Source organism: Porites lutea, chromosome 9 (assembly GCF_958299795.1).
Source record: "Porites lutea chromosome 9, jaPorLute2.1, whole genome shotgun sequence".
Lineage (NCBI taxonomy): Eukaryota > Metazoa > Cnidaria > Anthozoa > Scleractinia > Poritidae > Porites > Porites lutea.
Window position 1 is genome coordinate 7137573 of NC_133209.1, and position 15975 is coordinate 7153547.

At 38.9% G+C, this 15975-nt stretch overlaps 2 protein-coding genes across 2 annotated transcripts; one reads left to right on the forward strand and one right to left on the reverse strand.

Moving 5' to 3' along the window:
- The first annotated feature begins 4126 nt into the window (after positions 1-4126).
- Positions 4127-6934, forward strand: LOC140948213 (uncharacterized). The gene has a single exon (XM_073397432.1). The coding sequence runs from the start codon at positions 4127-4129 to the stop codon at positions 6932-6934; it is 2808 nt and encodes a 935-aa protein (XP_073253533.1).
- A 1426-nt stretch (positions 6935-8360) lies between these two features.
- Positions 8361-9956, reverse strand: LOC140948214 (uncharacterized). The gene has a single exon (XM_073397433.1). It carries the CDS (start codon positions 9954-9956, stop codon positions 8361-8363), a length of 1596 nt encoding a protein of 531 aa, XP_073253534.1.
- Between the last annotated feature and the right edge of the window lie 6019 nt (positions 9957-15975).

Sequence of the window (15975 nt, forward strand, 5' to 3'; positions counted from 1 at the left end):
GGGGGCGTATTGGCCCTAAAAAAAATCCAGTGGAGCCACCTAACATGGCAATTTTAAGATTCCTGGAAAAAAAAACCTAGCTTTGGTATTATGGACCCTTTGTAGTTTATATAAAAAGTAGGCTGTAGAATATTATTATTAACTCGAGCCAGACACACGCTTAACCTCCGCTGTGCCAATTCATGCCACCATAGCACAAACCTGAACTCCATCGGGCCTTGTCCATTGAGCTTCGCAGACATATCTAGCATAAGGGGCCACATCTAGAGCTTTGGTCACAGAAACATCTTGTTTTTGGATCACTGGAATTCCTTTCGCTCTACAAGTCTCAAGAACGTCGCTACGTTTGTATTTCTAAAATGCAACGGTATCTAAAACTTAACAGTTACAGCTGTACATCAAAACAAGGCTGATGATTCATACACTTAGAATTACATGTACATTAACCACTCAAATGAAGAATCAAATGAAGAATGATCCTCGCAGTTGTGAAAGCAATTTATACAATTGCGAAAGAAGCCCGAAAAAAAATCATGACTTAAACGGGATTTTATTGTAGGTTCGATTATAACGCGTACGATAACAACGAACGTGCTTTTAATACAACCGTGAGCTACCGAGAGTGCGAGTGACAAGATTTCTTATATGAATAAATTTACACACGTGATGGCCTGGAACTACAGTGGAAAACCGTAGACCAGTCAATAATACTACAGATTAAACTCCGTGACCTCGCGATACCAGTGCAACGCTCTAACCAACTAAGCTACGAAGCCACTAATGTTGGGAGCTGGTCAATTGTGTGTTCATATATTCCCGTGAAAGAGATGAATGTGAGACACACAGATATGGCATGCATCGTATACACCCTACAAAGTCTTAGCCTAGTTACAGGAAAAGCAAGAAAGATGTTGGTTAAAACAAACAATAAACAAAATTAATACTATACAGTCTAATCATTTACCCGAGCAAGTTGATAAAAGTTGAATTGCCTGTTATTGAGTTTTTCTTTTAAGTCAGCCAGCTCAGTAGATGTTATAATAGGACTTTGGTCTTCTGATCCAATACTGTAATTCTCTAACGCGTTTAAACTGTTGATTCCTAGACCAAAGCAAAGGGTATTGAAATAGTGCTCTTTTTCAACTTCAGCCACTGCCAAGTACAATTTGTCCAGATCTGTCAACGCACCAACCTTCTGAAAAAGAAAAAAATGTACAAAGAAACAAAACCACAAACAAAATTGAACCAACATTGTTGTCATTATTGATATTATTATTATAACTATTATTATTTCATTTTTTTATTTATTTATTCTTTTACTGGTTTTATCAAAATTTGCACTGTTAGATCCACTGTGTCGACAAACGTTCCCGTCCACAATGAACGTCTTGTTTACAATAACATTATTTTCATGTGGCCTGTTTAATAAAGGTTATGTTGGTTTACATACTGATGGTACCAATTGTATTAAGTAACGAAACATTAATTTCCCTCCTCTTCAACCAGCCAGCATGTTACCAACAACCAATGATTTGGTTCCAGATGATCTTATACATGTGGCAAGACTCTTAGCATCTAAGGGGGGATTACAGTTAAACGCCTTGTTTGTATTGTACACGAGCACTTTTCCTTGAAAATCTCCTCAAAATGTTATTCGATTTTAAAATAAATAACTCATCCTGAAGTTCTTGGAAAAATGAATTTTTGAGAATTTTCTGGTGATTATTAGAATATTTGTAATCAATAAAAGTTTGAAGAGCAAATTCTAAAAATTATGGAAACATGAGAAAATGTTGGATTTAAGGGTAGTACAAATACCAGACAATCCACCACAAAAAGGTCGCCCTGAGCCAATTAGTGGATAGCTAACTGGTTTACCTGTATACCCTCTTCTATCCTTCTTTCTTTCATTCTCAATTCAACCCCAATTAATTATATCCCACCTTTAAAAAGTGTAACAACAAGTTGACTTTTTATTTTTTAAAATGCATTTTTTAAGAATTACCAATGAACATTATAATGTGGTGGTTGTTTGGTTCAACCAGCTTCATTTCCACCTACTTTCCATTTTCATTTTCCTCATCCACTTTGTTTAGAGCTTTACCACTTTGGGAATTTGACTGTTTAGCCAGCAGTCTCTCTTCACTTTTTCTTATCAGCGAATTTGGCTGTTTATTGGTTGGTGACGCTGGTGTAGTAGCAGGATTGTGTTCTAATCTACTTAATACCTGAACCAGTTCAGTCTTAGGTTGACTGACCAGAACTCAGTAACATGTTCTGCTTCAGTTAAGGCTTCCCTTCAGCTTTTTGAGTCTAAAGAAGACACTGATTGTGAATCAACAACGTCTAAATGTGATCTGTGTGTTGCATTTAAAAAAAAAAGCCAAAACAAGTGAGATTGTCTTATTTTTTAAGCCCAATTCATGCTAAAAGCTTTAATTTTTAGTCATTTTATTTTAATGACAAAGGCGAAGTCCAAGACAATAAAAATGCAAAGAAAAAAAAAACAATATCCGAAAATTTTGACTGAACAAGCTTGGTAAATAAAGGATTTATTAATATATGACCACGAAGAGAACTTTTCCTTGTGAAACCAACACAGGGAATCCCAAGCGGATAAGATGGGCCCACGATGCCTGCTCCTGAGTAGCCAATCAGAACACAGGATTCTCATTATCTTGCACATTCATGGATAAACCCATTTAATAAACACTAAATGACCGTGAAGAGAAGTTAATTACTATAAATAAGTAATACCTGCTCCGCATTGGCCTTGGAAGCAGCTTGATACTCCTCATGCTCAAATTCAGGTTTACTAGATTTACTAAGTTTTAGTCTTGGCTTCACTGCCTCATTCTCTCTAGAAAAGGTGCCTGGGGCTGACATTCTTTTCCTTCCTTCCTTTCTTCCTTTTTTGGATAGCTACATGTACAAGTCACCTTCAGAGAAAAAAGTAATAAAAATAAACAAAGCACTATGTCACAGTATTAACAACATCCCCTAAACTTTTTGGGCCAGTTATTTAAACAGAGTTTAGCCCATGTTTAACAAAACCAGGTTCTAAGCCATTTCCAGTTTATTTAACGCTTTTATATCTAAACACCATTTATCGTGAATAATAATTATTTCACTATCAAAAGCATATAGTGTAGACAGGAAAAGCACCTATTTTCCTACGTTAAACTCGCTAGGAAAGAGATCTGGAGATCCAATGATTTCTTAAACTGCGGCCTATGTAACACTTCATTAAATTAACCAACCCTTCAAGTTTAAACTTACCTCCTTTATCAACTCTAGCCATTCTTAATCCTCTTTACATATCTATACATACAGTATGCGTATGTATGTATGTAAATTTTTATTTATACGCAGAATATCATCGGTTAAGCTTAAGTTAAAAACTAAAACTAATTACAACTGCTTTACATGATTGCAGTGTGGGAATCCGATATAATTCAGCTACTTTTGAAACAATTATTTGTTGATGACCTTCACATGTGTCACTCAACTTACAGTCCATAAACAGTGCCAGCTTGCAGTTTGCAGTCTCCAGTCTGCAAATGTTAATGTCATTCACTGTCTACTGAGCTACTTCTAAGAAATTACATGGCTTAAGTTGATCATAATAACTGAAGCTCTGTTCAAAACTAAAAGACTTGTCACCTTAATAAAAGAAGCATTTTCAAGAACTTTCTCCTGGCAAAACAATTAATCACAAATGCAAAAATGTTGCCAAGTCAAGTAAAATCAACAGGTCAATTTACAGTTGTGTGCTCAGTGAGCTATCTTTTGAATAGAAGCAAGGCTGCAACTGACCACGTTTACGCATCATACTATTTTCATGCTTTTTTATAATGAACATGTATCATGGCAGGGGTATTATATTTTGCAGAACGCTGAACCCTGAATGCCGAATGCCGAATGCCGAATAACTCTGAGTTTAGGACACTGACTAGATATATAGTATTAGGGTTAGGACACTGACTAGATATATAGTGTCTATTCTTGGCTTGCACGTGACGTCACAGATGTTTCCATATTTGGGTATCCGCCATGTTGGTGTTCCACCGCGGGTGAAATTTACATATGTTTATATGCCATCGCTGTGCAATTACTCGAAATTACAATGGATTCTGCGGAAAAGGGACATGTTCCTTCAATCGATGAGCTTTGCAGTAAAATTCCAATATTATCTGAGTATTGCAGAAAACTAGACGACCACGTAAAACGAAGATATCTAGAAAAAATTGCCGAGGTTGGAGTGGATCCGGTCACTATTCCCGATGAACAGTTCAACTCTGAGTGCCTTCCTCCGATCGAAGCGACGGATTTGCTAAGCTACCTGGTTCTGGAAACGAGTTTTTACACCAAACAGCAGTTTAAGACATACAAGAGTTTGGAGGCCTACAACTTCATGGTCTCAGGATTCATTACGAGTATTCAAGGTTGCATTGTCTCCGGAAAGCACGTTGTCGCAGGAAAAGTGAGACATTCACAGCGAATGAATGACCCTCTGATCTCTGTTTGGGTGATAGCCGAGAAAGATGGAACAGTCAAATCAGCTCATTGCTTAGGATGCAAAGCAGGGCTTGCAGAATCATGCTCACACGTAGCAAGCGTGTTATTTTACATTGAGGCATGGACGAGAATTCGCGGTAAATTGTCCTGCACCGAAGTGAAATGTACGTGGTTATTACCCTCATTTGTAAAAGAAGTTCCTTATGCTAAAATGCGGTTCATAAATTTAACCTCTGCCAGAAAACTGAAAGCAGATTTGGATGAGAAAATTGAAAAATTAGGCGAAAACAGAGAAGCAACATCCTCTACAGGCAGTGGAAGAAAAGTGACCGTTCAAGTTCCCACGCAGACTGAAATGGACAACTTCTATGCAAATCTAAACAAATCGAGAATTAAACCGGTGGCTTTGAGCCTCATCGAGCCTTACTCTAGCCAGTTTGTGTCACAAAGTAGAAGTATCCCAACAATCCCAGACCTTTTTGACGACGAGAATTTAAAGCTGTCATATACTGACTTACTAAAGAAATGCTTTAGTGTAGAAATTTGTTTGTCAAGTGAAGAAATTTTGCAAATTGAGAGAGACACACAAAACCAGGCAAAGGGGTCAGCATTTTTTCGACATAGAGCGGGTCGTATTGGTGCATCAGTGAGTGGAGCAGTCTGCCGGACAAACCCAGCTCAGCCATCGCAAACACTGATTAAGTCAATCTGTTATCCAAATTTGTTTAAAGTTAACACAAAGGCAGTGATTTATGGGTGCAAACACGAAGCTGATGCGATTAAAGCCTATGAAGCAGAAATGATTAAGAGTCATGTTGACTTTAAACTCTCTCAGTGTGGGTTAGTTATCAACCGAGAGTATCCTTGGATTCATGCTACTCCAGACTTTCTGGTATCTTGCTCATGCTGTGGACTGGGATGTGGTGAAGTGAAATGTCCTTTATGTATTGACAGGTGTGACTTTGATAGTTATGTGTTGAAAAAGAATTCCTGTCTGGAAAAGGTAGCGGGCAAATTCCAGCTGAAGCGAAGCCACAACTACTTTTTTCAAGTCCAACAACAGCTTTTTACATTACCAGAAAGAAAGTACAATGACTTTGTTGTTTGCGCCTTTGACAGTTCCCATCGTGCTACAATTGTGAAAGAAAGAATTTACCCTGACCATGGTCACATGAATGCTGTTTTGCCAAAACTTACCACTTTCTGGAGAACATGTATTTTGCCTGAAATTTTAGGCAGATGGTACTCAAGAAAGTGCGATATGTCTGATGAGATGCCACAAGCAGGTGCTGGAATATGCTTTTGCAGAATGCCATCAGATGGAAACACTGTAAAATGTGGGAACCCTCAATGCCCATTTGTTGAATTTCATCTATCTTGTTTGGCAATTTCAACCCCACTTCCCAAGGGGTGGTATTGCCCACACTGCTGCAGGCTCCCACAGTTTAAGCGTTTGAGCAAAATGAAGAAAAATTTTTCAGAAATAATGGGCCGCGCTTTATCTCTTGACATTGTTTGTATTTGCCAAGCAGTGCCACAACAATCTGACAAATTACTTGAGTGCCACAGCAAAGATTGTCAAAGTGGAAAATTTTTTCACTTGACATGCCTCGGTTACAAGAAAATGCCGAACAACAGCAAGACCACCTGGAAATGCACCAACTGCAAGAAAAGCAATGCAAAGCCATTTCATGACAGTTCTGCAGTTCCAGTATCAACTGGTCAGGAAAACCCAGTTACAACTACCACTTGTTCTTCTCAATCCCATGATAGTGAACCTGAGTTCATTGAACTTGACATGTACAGTGCACGAGATTCTGACAGTGAAGGGGAAAGTGCTGATGACATTGAAATTACCATAGTTACAACTTGTGAATCTGAAAGATATCATTCACTTAGAAATCTTGATGAACAAGATTATCAGCTGATTATGTCCCCACATGGTTGGCTTGACGGTGCAATTATCCATAGTGCACAGGTACTTTTGCAGAAAATAAACCCTCTGATTGAAGGTTTTCAACGTCCTACGTTAGGTCCAGTGAGAAATTTTAGCGTAGTTTCTGGTGAATTTGTGCAGTTATTGCATACAGGACAAGATCACTGGGTGTGTGTCAGCTCAATAGGATGTCCCCCCGGAACAGTCAAACTTTTTGATAGTCTTTATCATGACATAATCTCACAAGAAGTCGAAGATCAGGTCAAAGACCTATTAGCAGACAGCTTTCAGAAACTAGAGTATGCCCCTTGCCAACAGCAAACAAATGGCAGTGATTGCGGGGTATTCGCCATTGCTTTTGCAACAAGTCTTGTTTTAGGATCTACACCACAAGACATGACTTATGACATTGCCAAAATGCGCCTACACTTAGTGACCTGTCTTAGAGCTGGTGCGATGACACAATTTCCATCTTTTTAAATATAGGTGATTTAATTATTAAAGCCCTGGCTTTTCACTGAGCACAAGGTTTTAGCATAAAAGGTTTATTGAGCTTCATGAAAACTACATGTATCACATTGTGACTTTTAATTAGGTTCTCAAGACAAAAACAAGCTAATCATATTTATAACAAATTCTTAATTTTGATTGGCTCGCTGTGCACCTTGCAACAGGCAAGAAAGCTTGTAACTGTGGTACAAGAAACCAGACCTTTAATTAGCACTATGAGTGGAAGCTGCTAAAACATCAAAATAATTCTTTTTGGATGATCATATCCTTAATTCTCATAAACTTTTTTCTAAATAAGAAAATATATTACAAGGAGAAAATTGATGCTGATCACTAATGAACCTTAGCAGCCCTTGAGGGGTGTAAATCTGAACATTTCACTTGAGTTCATTTTGTATAGTTGTTAAAAATTTCAACATCTTTTTTTACCAATAAACAACTGTACAGGAGAATCTTACATTTGTCTGTTGGTCCCATTTTAAATGTGCACTCTACCGTACCTATTAATTAGAACTGGCTGTTTTTTAATTGCACAATCTGTATGTATAATGCATTTAATGAACTGGTAACAAGAGGAACCTTAAGAGGGGACTCCAATCCTATGACAAATTGATGTCTTATTTTTTCCATACAATCTAAAATCAAATTTCTTTGGGAAACATGTCACCACATTTAAGTGTTCCAAACAATTATTGTTTGGATTATTGTTCAGATTAAGTAATGCTAGGTGGTAATCTTTTCAATTATTGAAAATATTATCACCTATCATTGCTTAAATATTTCCCACACACCACCATTTTTGCCCGGGCAATGTATCCACGTATATGAACACTATGTAATGCAATCAATTTTTAAAGTCAAACCATTTGAATTGAGAACTTTTAGCAGTGAACTATAATTTTATATCCATAACTATCCTATGTTAAAAGCAGTGGCTGTACATTCGCTTGTTTGTGTCATGACTTCAATTCATAATCAAAACATCTTTCCACAGCCACCCCCAAAATACTACCATAGAATATGGCTCTATAAAGAGATGGGGGTGCTGTTGGGAGGGGAAGGGCTTTTACATACATGTACAGCATTGAAAGCAGGGTTCCTATGGTGTATTCTCTCTGGGAATTCCCCAAAATACCTTAACGAGTATGTGCCGCCCAATGGGGTTGTGATTTTGCGCACCCATTTTAGAGATGTTTCCTAGATAAATGGGGTTTAGTATTTCGAACCTGCAGAAATTTCAAATTACCAGCAGCCAGAAAGGGATGTTAAAAAATTTTGAATGTTAATTCTCTCTAAAACAGGGTGCTTCTTTGGACACCTGGGTGGCACATACCCACAAAAACATACCTTAGTGCCCCCCCCCCACCCCACCCCCGTGTATTTTATGGACACAAAACTAATCAAATGGAACAATGGGGCCACACAGGTTGACAAGTCCAGAGCAAACTCTGATAATTCGGTCAATCATAGGTACTTGGACCTCTGGATTCCCATGAGGATTACATGTCAAAAGATCAACTGTCAAGGTATTCTCTAAAATAGTGTACTTTCTACGTAAAAGTCCAATCACTCGCTCAACGTGAATTCTGACATGTGCAATACCCCTTGTCTTTTCAACATCAATAGGGTCTAGTTGCTCTTTCCCTTTCGTAAACGCTGGAATCACAAGTTGTGCGTGCTTTAGGGCAACACCATCATGAATAGTGAACCCCCTGTCAGCCATAACTAAATCTCCAGGAAGCAACTTGTCAAGCAAGCCACAATTTTCAGTTAGGTGTTTGTCTGAGGTGCGTCCGCCCCAGGCTTCCGAGACAAATGAAATGCAACCTTGGGGGGTGATGCCAATAAGGACCTTCACTGTATTGTGATGCTTGTAAGAGCTGAATGTTTGTGCTCTGGCTAGGAGGTTTGTTGGTTTTACACAAAACACCTCAAAACAGTCAATGATGACAGTTGTCTTCGTACCAAAGGAAAACTTAAAACACTGAGGCATGGTCCTCCAAAGCTCTTCTCTCTCAGGCCACCTAATCAGTGGGGACAGCCGCACATCCATAATGAACAGCCAGTGTGCAAATGTCCTGGACACTGTTGACTGGGATACTCCAAATCTATAGGCCAAGTCTTGGTGTGGAACATTTAGTCTTAATTTCATGAGAACCATGATCATCTCTTGAAATAAAGAGAGGTACTGTGTTCGGCGTTTGACAAAAGGTGAAACATGAATAAAAGTGGCTTCCAGCACTTCGTATGTTGGCAGGCCTGTGTAGAATGACACTTTCGCGTTATCATCCCTAAAATAATTCTGATCGAAAGGCTTGCTCGTCGATGAATGGGTAAACAAGTAGTCAAACTCTTCTGTTTGAGTAGAAGCATCAGTGCGTGGACAGTCCTTAACAGAGAGAGATGCCACAGACCGATATAAATGATCAAAAGCCTCTGTTTGTGTAGAGCAGTCATGTGTTACTTGCTTGTCCGGTTGCAAGTCTACTGTCTCCTCTTGAACTTGCTCTGCCTCTGAAGTATTCAAGCTTTCAATCTCAACAATCTCAGAAGCAAAGTCGGCAAGGGGGACTCCAGGCTCGTTTAATTTCTGTAGCTTCAGTAAACGTTCTTGTTCTTGCAATTCCGCCTGTCGTTTTCGCCTTTCCTTCGACCTCTCCGCTCGAGCTTCTTGGGCTTCATTTTGCTCCCTTCGCTTCACCGATTTGCTATGGCCTAAATTAAGAGTAGGAACCCAGTCGATATTGTGTCGATCCCACAAAGGAGCTGCGGTTCCGGAATGAAAATGTTGATCACAAACCCTATCGTTATTTAAGATTTTCTCTGTGAGATCATCGCGGCTTATTGCTGAGATCCATCGTCGTCTTCGCTCAATGCTTAGTTCTTCAACTTCTGGGCCCTGATTCGTCACAACTGCTGGAACTCGACACAAGCGGATTCCCCTAGCTCCACCGCTTTTTCTAGAACACCCCACAATCAGGCACATTGGCATTTTGAGGAGGCGAAACTGGAAAAAATCGCGACTTAATATACGTGTTGGTGACTAGCACCCGTCCGCCATATTGGTATTTGGAACACCAACATGGCGGACGGAAATAGCAAGTTGTACCGGAAGTCACGTGAGTGCAAGCCAAGAATAGAGTACTATAAAGTGCAACTGTGTGATGTCATAAAAATGAAATAATTTTCTGAAATCATGGGATTTGTCAGGAATATTCTGAAAGAACAATGTCCAAGAGGCCTACTTGCCAAACATGAACATTTCGGGGCAAATTGTCTCTGAGATTGTAGCCCAGTTATGCTTAGAAAACTCCATACAAACCCTACTTAACTTTTTTGGATCAACCCAAAGACAATTTAGAAGGGTTTGTATGGAGTTTTCTGAGTATAACCGGCTAATATCTCAGAGACAATTTGTCCCGAAATGCTCATTTTTGGTAAGTAGGCCTCTTGGACATTGTTCTTTCAGATCCTGACAAATCCCATAATTTTAGAAACTTCATTTTTATGACGTCATCACTTTAAAATAGTACTCTATAAACACAGGGAAAATTGACTTGAAACAAGGTATCACAAAGTATCACAAGGTATCACAAAGTATCACAAAGTATCACAAGGTATCACAAGGTATCACAAAGTATCACAAGGTATCACAAAGTATCACAAGGTATCACAAAGTATCACAAGGTATCACAAAGTATCACAAAGTATCACAAGGTATCACAAGGTATCACAAAGTATCACAAGGTATCACAAAGTATCACAAAGTATCACAAGGTATCACAAAGTATCACAAGGTATCACAAAGTATCACAAAGTATCACAAGGTATCACAAAGTATCACAAAGTATCACAAAGTATCACAAGGTATCACAAAGTATCACAAGGTATCACAAGGTATCACAAGGTATCACAAGGTATCACAAAGTATCACAAGGTATCACAAAGTATCACAAAGTATCACAAAGTATCACAAGGTATCACAAGGTATCACAAAGTATCACAAAGTATCACAAAGTATCACAAAGTATCACAAAGTATCACAAAGTATCACAAGGTATCACAAAGTATCACAAAGTATCACAAGGTATCACAAAGTATCAAAAAGTATCACAAGGTATCACAAAGTATCACAAGGTATCACAAAGTATCACAAGGTATCACAAGGTATCACAAGGTATCACAAGGTATCACAAGGTATCACAAGGTATCACAAAGTATCACAAGGTATCACAAAGTATCACAAGGTATCACAAAGTATCACAAGGTATCACAAGGTATCACAAAGTATCACAAGGTATCACAAGGTATCACAAAGTATCACAAAGTATCACAAGGTATCACAAAGTATCACAAGGTATCACAAAGTATCACAAAGTATCACAAGGTATCACAAAGTATCACAAGGTATCACAAAGTATCACAAAGTATCACAAGGTATCACAAGGTATCACAAAGTATCACAAGGTATCACAAAGTATCACAAAGTATCACAAGGTATCACAAGGTATCACAAAGTATCACAAGGTATCACAAAGTATCACAAGGTATCACAAAGTATCACAAGGTATCACAAGGTATCACAAAGTATCACAAGGTATCACAAAGTATCACAAAGTATCACAAGGTATCACAAAGTATCACAAGGTATCACAAAGTATCACAAAGTTTCACAAGGTATCACAAAGTATCACAAAGTATCACAAAGTATCACAAGGTATCACAAAGTATCACAAGGTATCACAAGGTATCACAAGGTATCACAAAGTATCACAAGGTATCACAAAGTATCACAAGGTATCACAAAGTATCACAAGGTATCACAAGGTATCACAAAGTATCACAAGGTATCACAAGGTATCACAAGGTATCACAAAGTATCACAAAGTATCACAAGGTATCACAAAGTATCACAAAGTATCACAAGGTATCACAAAGTATCACAAAGTATCACAAGGTATCACAAAGTATCACAAAGTATCACAAGGTATCACAAGGTATCACAAGGTATCACAAAGTATCACAAAGTATCACAAGGTATCACAAAGTATCACAAGGTATCACAAAGTATCACAAAGTATCACAAGGTATCACAAAGTATCACAAAGTATCACAAGGTATCACAAAGTATCACAAGGTATCACAAGGTATCACAAAGTATCACAAAGTATCACAAGGTATCACAAAGTATCACAAGGTATCACAAAGTATCACAAAGCATTACAAGGTATCACAAAGCATTACAAGGTATCACAAAGTATCAGAAGGTATCACAAAGTATCACAGAGTATCACAAGGTATCACAAGGTATCACAAGCCATCACAAAGTATCACAAGGCATCACAAAGTATCACTAAGTATCACAAGGCATCACAAAGTATCACAAGGTATCACAAAGTATTACAAGGCAGGGGCGGATCCAGGAATTTTTTTAGGAGGGGGTGCACTCGTCTCTTGCTCTACTTCAACACCAATAAACCACATAGTTTTTTTTTCGCGGAATACCAGTTGTATTAGAAAACCGCAGGTCATCTCCGGTGGGGGGGGGGGGGGGGTGCGCACCCCCAGCACCCTTCCCCCTAGATCCGCCACTGCAAGACATCACAAAGTATCACAAGGCATCACAGAGTATCACAAGGAATCACAAAGTATCACAAAGGGAACTCACCTTTACCGTAGCGCTTTTATCTCACATTACATTCACTAACATTGCACTCTTTTGAGTGGGCAATTCAACTGAACAGTACCGTGGCTCATATAGGACATCGAGATATTTTTTTTTTACAGTTACATTTGCAACTCCGATTTTCATCGCGGAAATCCGAGTTGTGCGATTTCAAAATTAGCAACTCGAATTTTTACGACAAAAATCCTAGTTGTGTGCATTTCTGAATTTGCAACTCGGATTTTACCGCAAAAATCCGAGTTGTGTGCATTTCAAAATTTGCAACTCGAATTTTTGGGTGTCTGTAAAACTGGGAACAGGCTCGGAATACCCCCGAACACATCCTGAACACCCCGGAACACCCTCAGGACAACTCGGAATACCCTGGAACAGCCCCCTGACGGGTCAGCACACCTGCCCCCCGACCACCCTTAATTACAAAAATTAGGCAAGAGATAATTGAAAAACCAAATAAAAACCTGAAATATCATATATGAATCAATAAATATCTTTAATCTGTAACTGGAAAAAGGAGATTGGGTCAGATAGACGACTTCTGAAGAGCAGCTACTGAAGTCATAAAAAAATAAACCAAAAATAAAATATCTTCTAAATAAATATCTTGCCGATTTGAGGTCAACCGTATTCGAGGAGTATCACTTATAAAATTCACTTATTTTGATTCGTCTTGTTTTCTTTTACTTTGATATTTTGTCTTTGATTAAAAAGAAAAATATTCTTGGTTTTAGTGCTTTTCCAGTTAGTGTTTGTTTGTTTGTTTTTTTTTCGAGCCATAGATTATATACTTATTGCACGTAGAATTCGGTGTTCCGCAGGTGTTTCCCGGAAGGGGGGCACTCCCTTATTTGGCCTTGACGGTAATGTGCCCCTGAGCAGGGCCTGCTTTACAAGAATGTGAAGATTGGATGTAGGCGAATCTTTGTTTAAACTTTTTGCCTCATTAACATATGCTTATCACTATCTGATGACGCTAATAAAATAAAAACTCTGAATATTGAAAGAGCATAACAGTTTCAGTTATCTCTGAAAATTTGACCCCAATGCACCGAATGGTTTCGGAGAAATTCTCTTCTAAAAACTCGAAATTTTACAGAGAATGTATGGCTCATTAACTTTTTTGCAACCCAGCAATTTGGCAGTTTTTGATGGCTGATATTTCCTTCAATATCGCTTGCAAAGAGCTGAAAATTGCGCAAGTTGCTCACCTTAATCAGCTCTTTCAACTTTTGCATTTAGTTCATTTATACTGCCACAGCTTCTATGATTTAAGAATTTTTAAAACTAAACTAGTGATCAGCAGCACTCTGTGAACTGTTGCTGTAAAACTTGTTTATTTTCCTACGCGTTTCGTCTAACTAACGTAGACTTCTTCAGGGAGTTTTACAATCAAATACTAAACGCCAGTATTTAAGCCATAATATGACTGAAAATAATGATGGTCGCAAACATTGAAGGTTTGGCCGGATTTAGGAAAAGGAACAGGCGCAGCTGTGAAATTTTTTACGCAAGAGAAAACTTTGGGGCCACGGTTTTAGCTAAAACCGTGGCCCCAAAGTTTTCCAAGCCTCGAGAGTTCTAGGATTCGACTCGGGCATTCTCTGCTGGAAAGGCAATAAAATTGCCCAGGAGATGCTGCAAAGAGCTCTCGTTGGCTGCCTCTTGTCTGAGGTCATCGACTGAGAACGATTTCCGAACCCGCTTCTTGCTAGTCATTATCAAGAGGACGCTCCTCGAACTGGCTTGGAAACGGTCTGAGCACTTGATTGTATCTGAAGCACCAAACAATAAAACAGCAAACTGTTTTCGTTAACTCTTTTGTCTCAACAAACTATCACACTAAGCCACGCACAAATAATTCAGCCGAAGAAGCGACAACCGGAAATACGTCGGTGATTTATGGTATCGGCTATCCTGTGATGTATCATCAAATAAACAATGAAAAAAGACTCTTAAATAATTCTTTTGTTTTAACCTGATAACGCGAAATCAAAGCAAAATAACACGGCTTTCCAAATAAATCACCCTCGCAAGACAACAAATTACCAATGTTGAAATCGGTGAACAGCAAATAAATGAATCAATGATTACCAAAACTCCCCGGAGCCTAAGAGATTATTAACCATTATTGAGCGATATCCTTTGAATGTTCCTATGTGGCATTGTGACATTGCCAACGTTAAGAGGATTGATTATGGTACACTTACACCTTCTCTCTTGTCGTTAAATTTAGTACGCAAATTGTGATTTTGTGATGATCACAAATTCCAAGGCCCAATCCCCCACTCCCCAAATCGGTCACCAAGTGATATCGTGAAATGAGCAGATTACATTAAATTTCTCTTGGGTTTGTAAGATTAATATGTTCTAAAACCTACTCACCGCACTTTAAGATAAACTGAAATGGAATAAACCAGTGAATTCTAAGTGAGGCTGTTATAGAAGCAGGGTAGCAGTAAAGCAAAATCTCCCACAGTTTGTGTTTACATGAGCGGCCTCGGTATGCTCCCTGCCTCGTACCCAGACGTCTCTCTTTTGATGAAAATGTGCGGGCAAAGGAAGGCGGGAAGGAGACAACGGGCGAGACGTCTGGCAGATCTTGTTTTCAAGATGGCGGCAAGAGCAATGGCGGACGAATATGCAGTTTTTAAAATAAGTTCAGCGCTGTTCATTTTGCGAATTTTGAGCAAATTATGCCTATCCACGTCGTGTGTATGAAGAGGAAGCTGTTTTCACCCCACACATTGGACTCAAGCATCATAATGTTTACTACCGAACTTTAAATCGAAAAACTACTAGCAGCGGACGGGACGGTACTCTACTGCCTTTAATTTAATGAAACTGCCGCACGCCAAGGTAACAGCCGGTCAGGAAAATTAGTAAGTTAGTAATTTAGTAGTCGTTTCTGTTAAGGTCCCGAGTGATGAAACGATCTCTTCTGTCGAAGTGAAAAATGGCGAGTTGAGAGTAGTTGCAACAGCCAAATGAAGCCAAATATTTTGTAAAGCTTTAAAATACTATATACCTGCCAACTCTCACGCCTTAGGCGTGAGTCTCACGCCTGCGGGTTGAAAACTTCGCTCTCACGCCGGCTCACGCTTGCGGGCCAATTTCTCACGCCTGATTGAAAAAAGTGAGTTGAGGCCGTCTTGCTTGACACAATTTCCAAAAATATGTTAACTCAGACCCATGTAAGGAACGAAAACCATGTGTAAAATGAATAAATGACAATACCTTCCTCACGATCTCTGATTTTTGAAGTGAAAAGCACCAGGAGCGAGCTCGCGTTTATATACGTCCTAAGACTGGGACTCGATAACTTAGACTT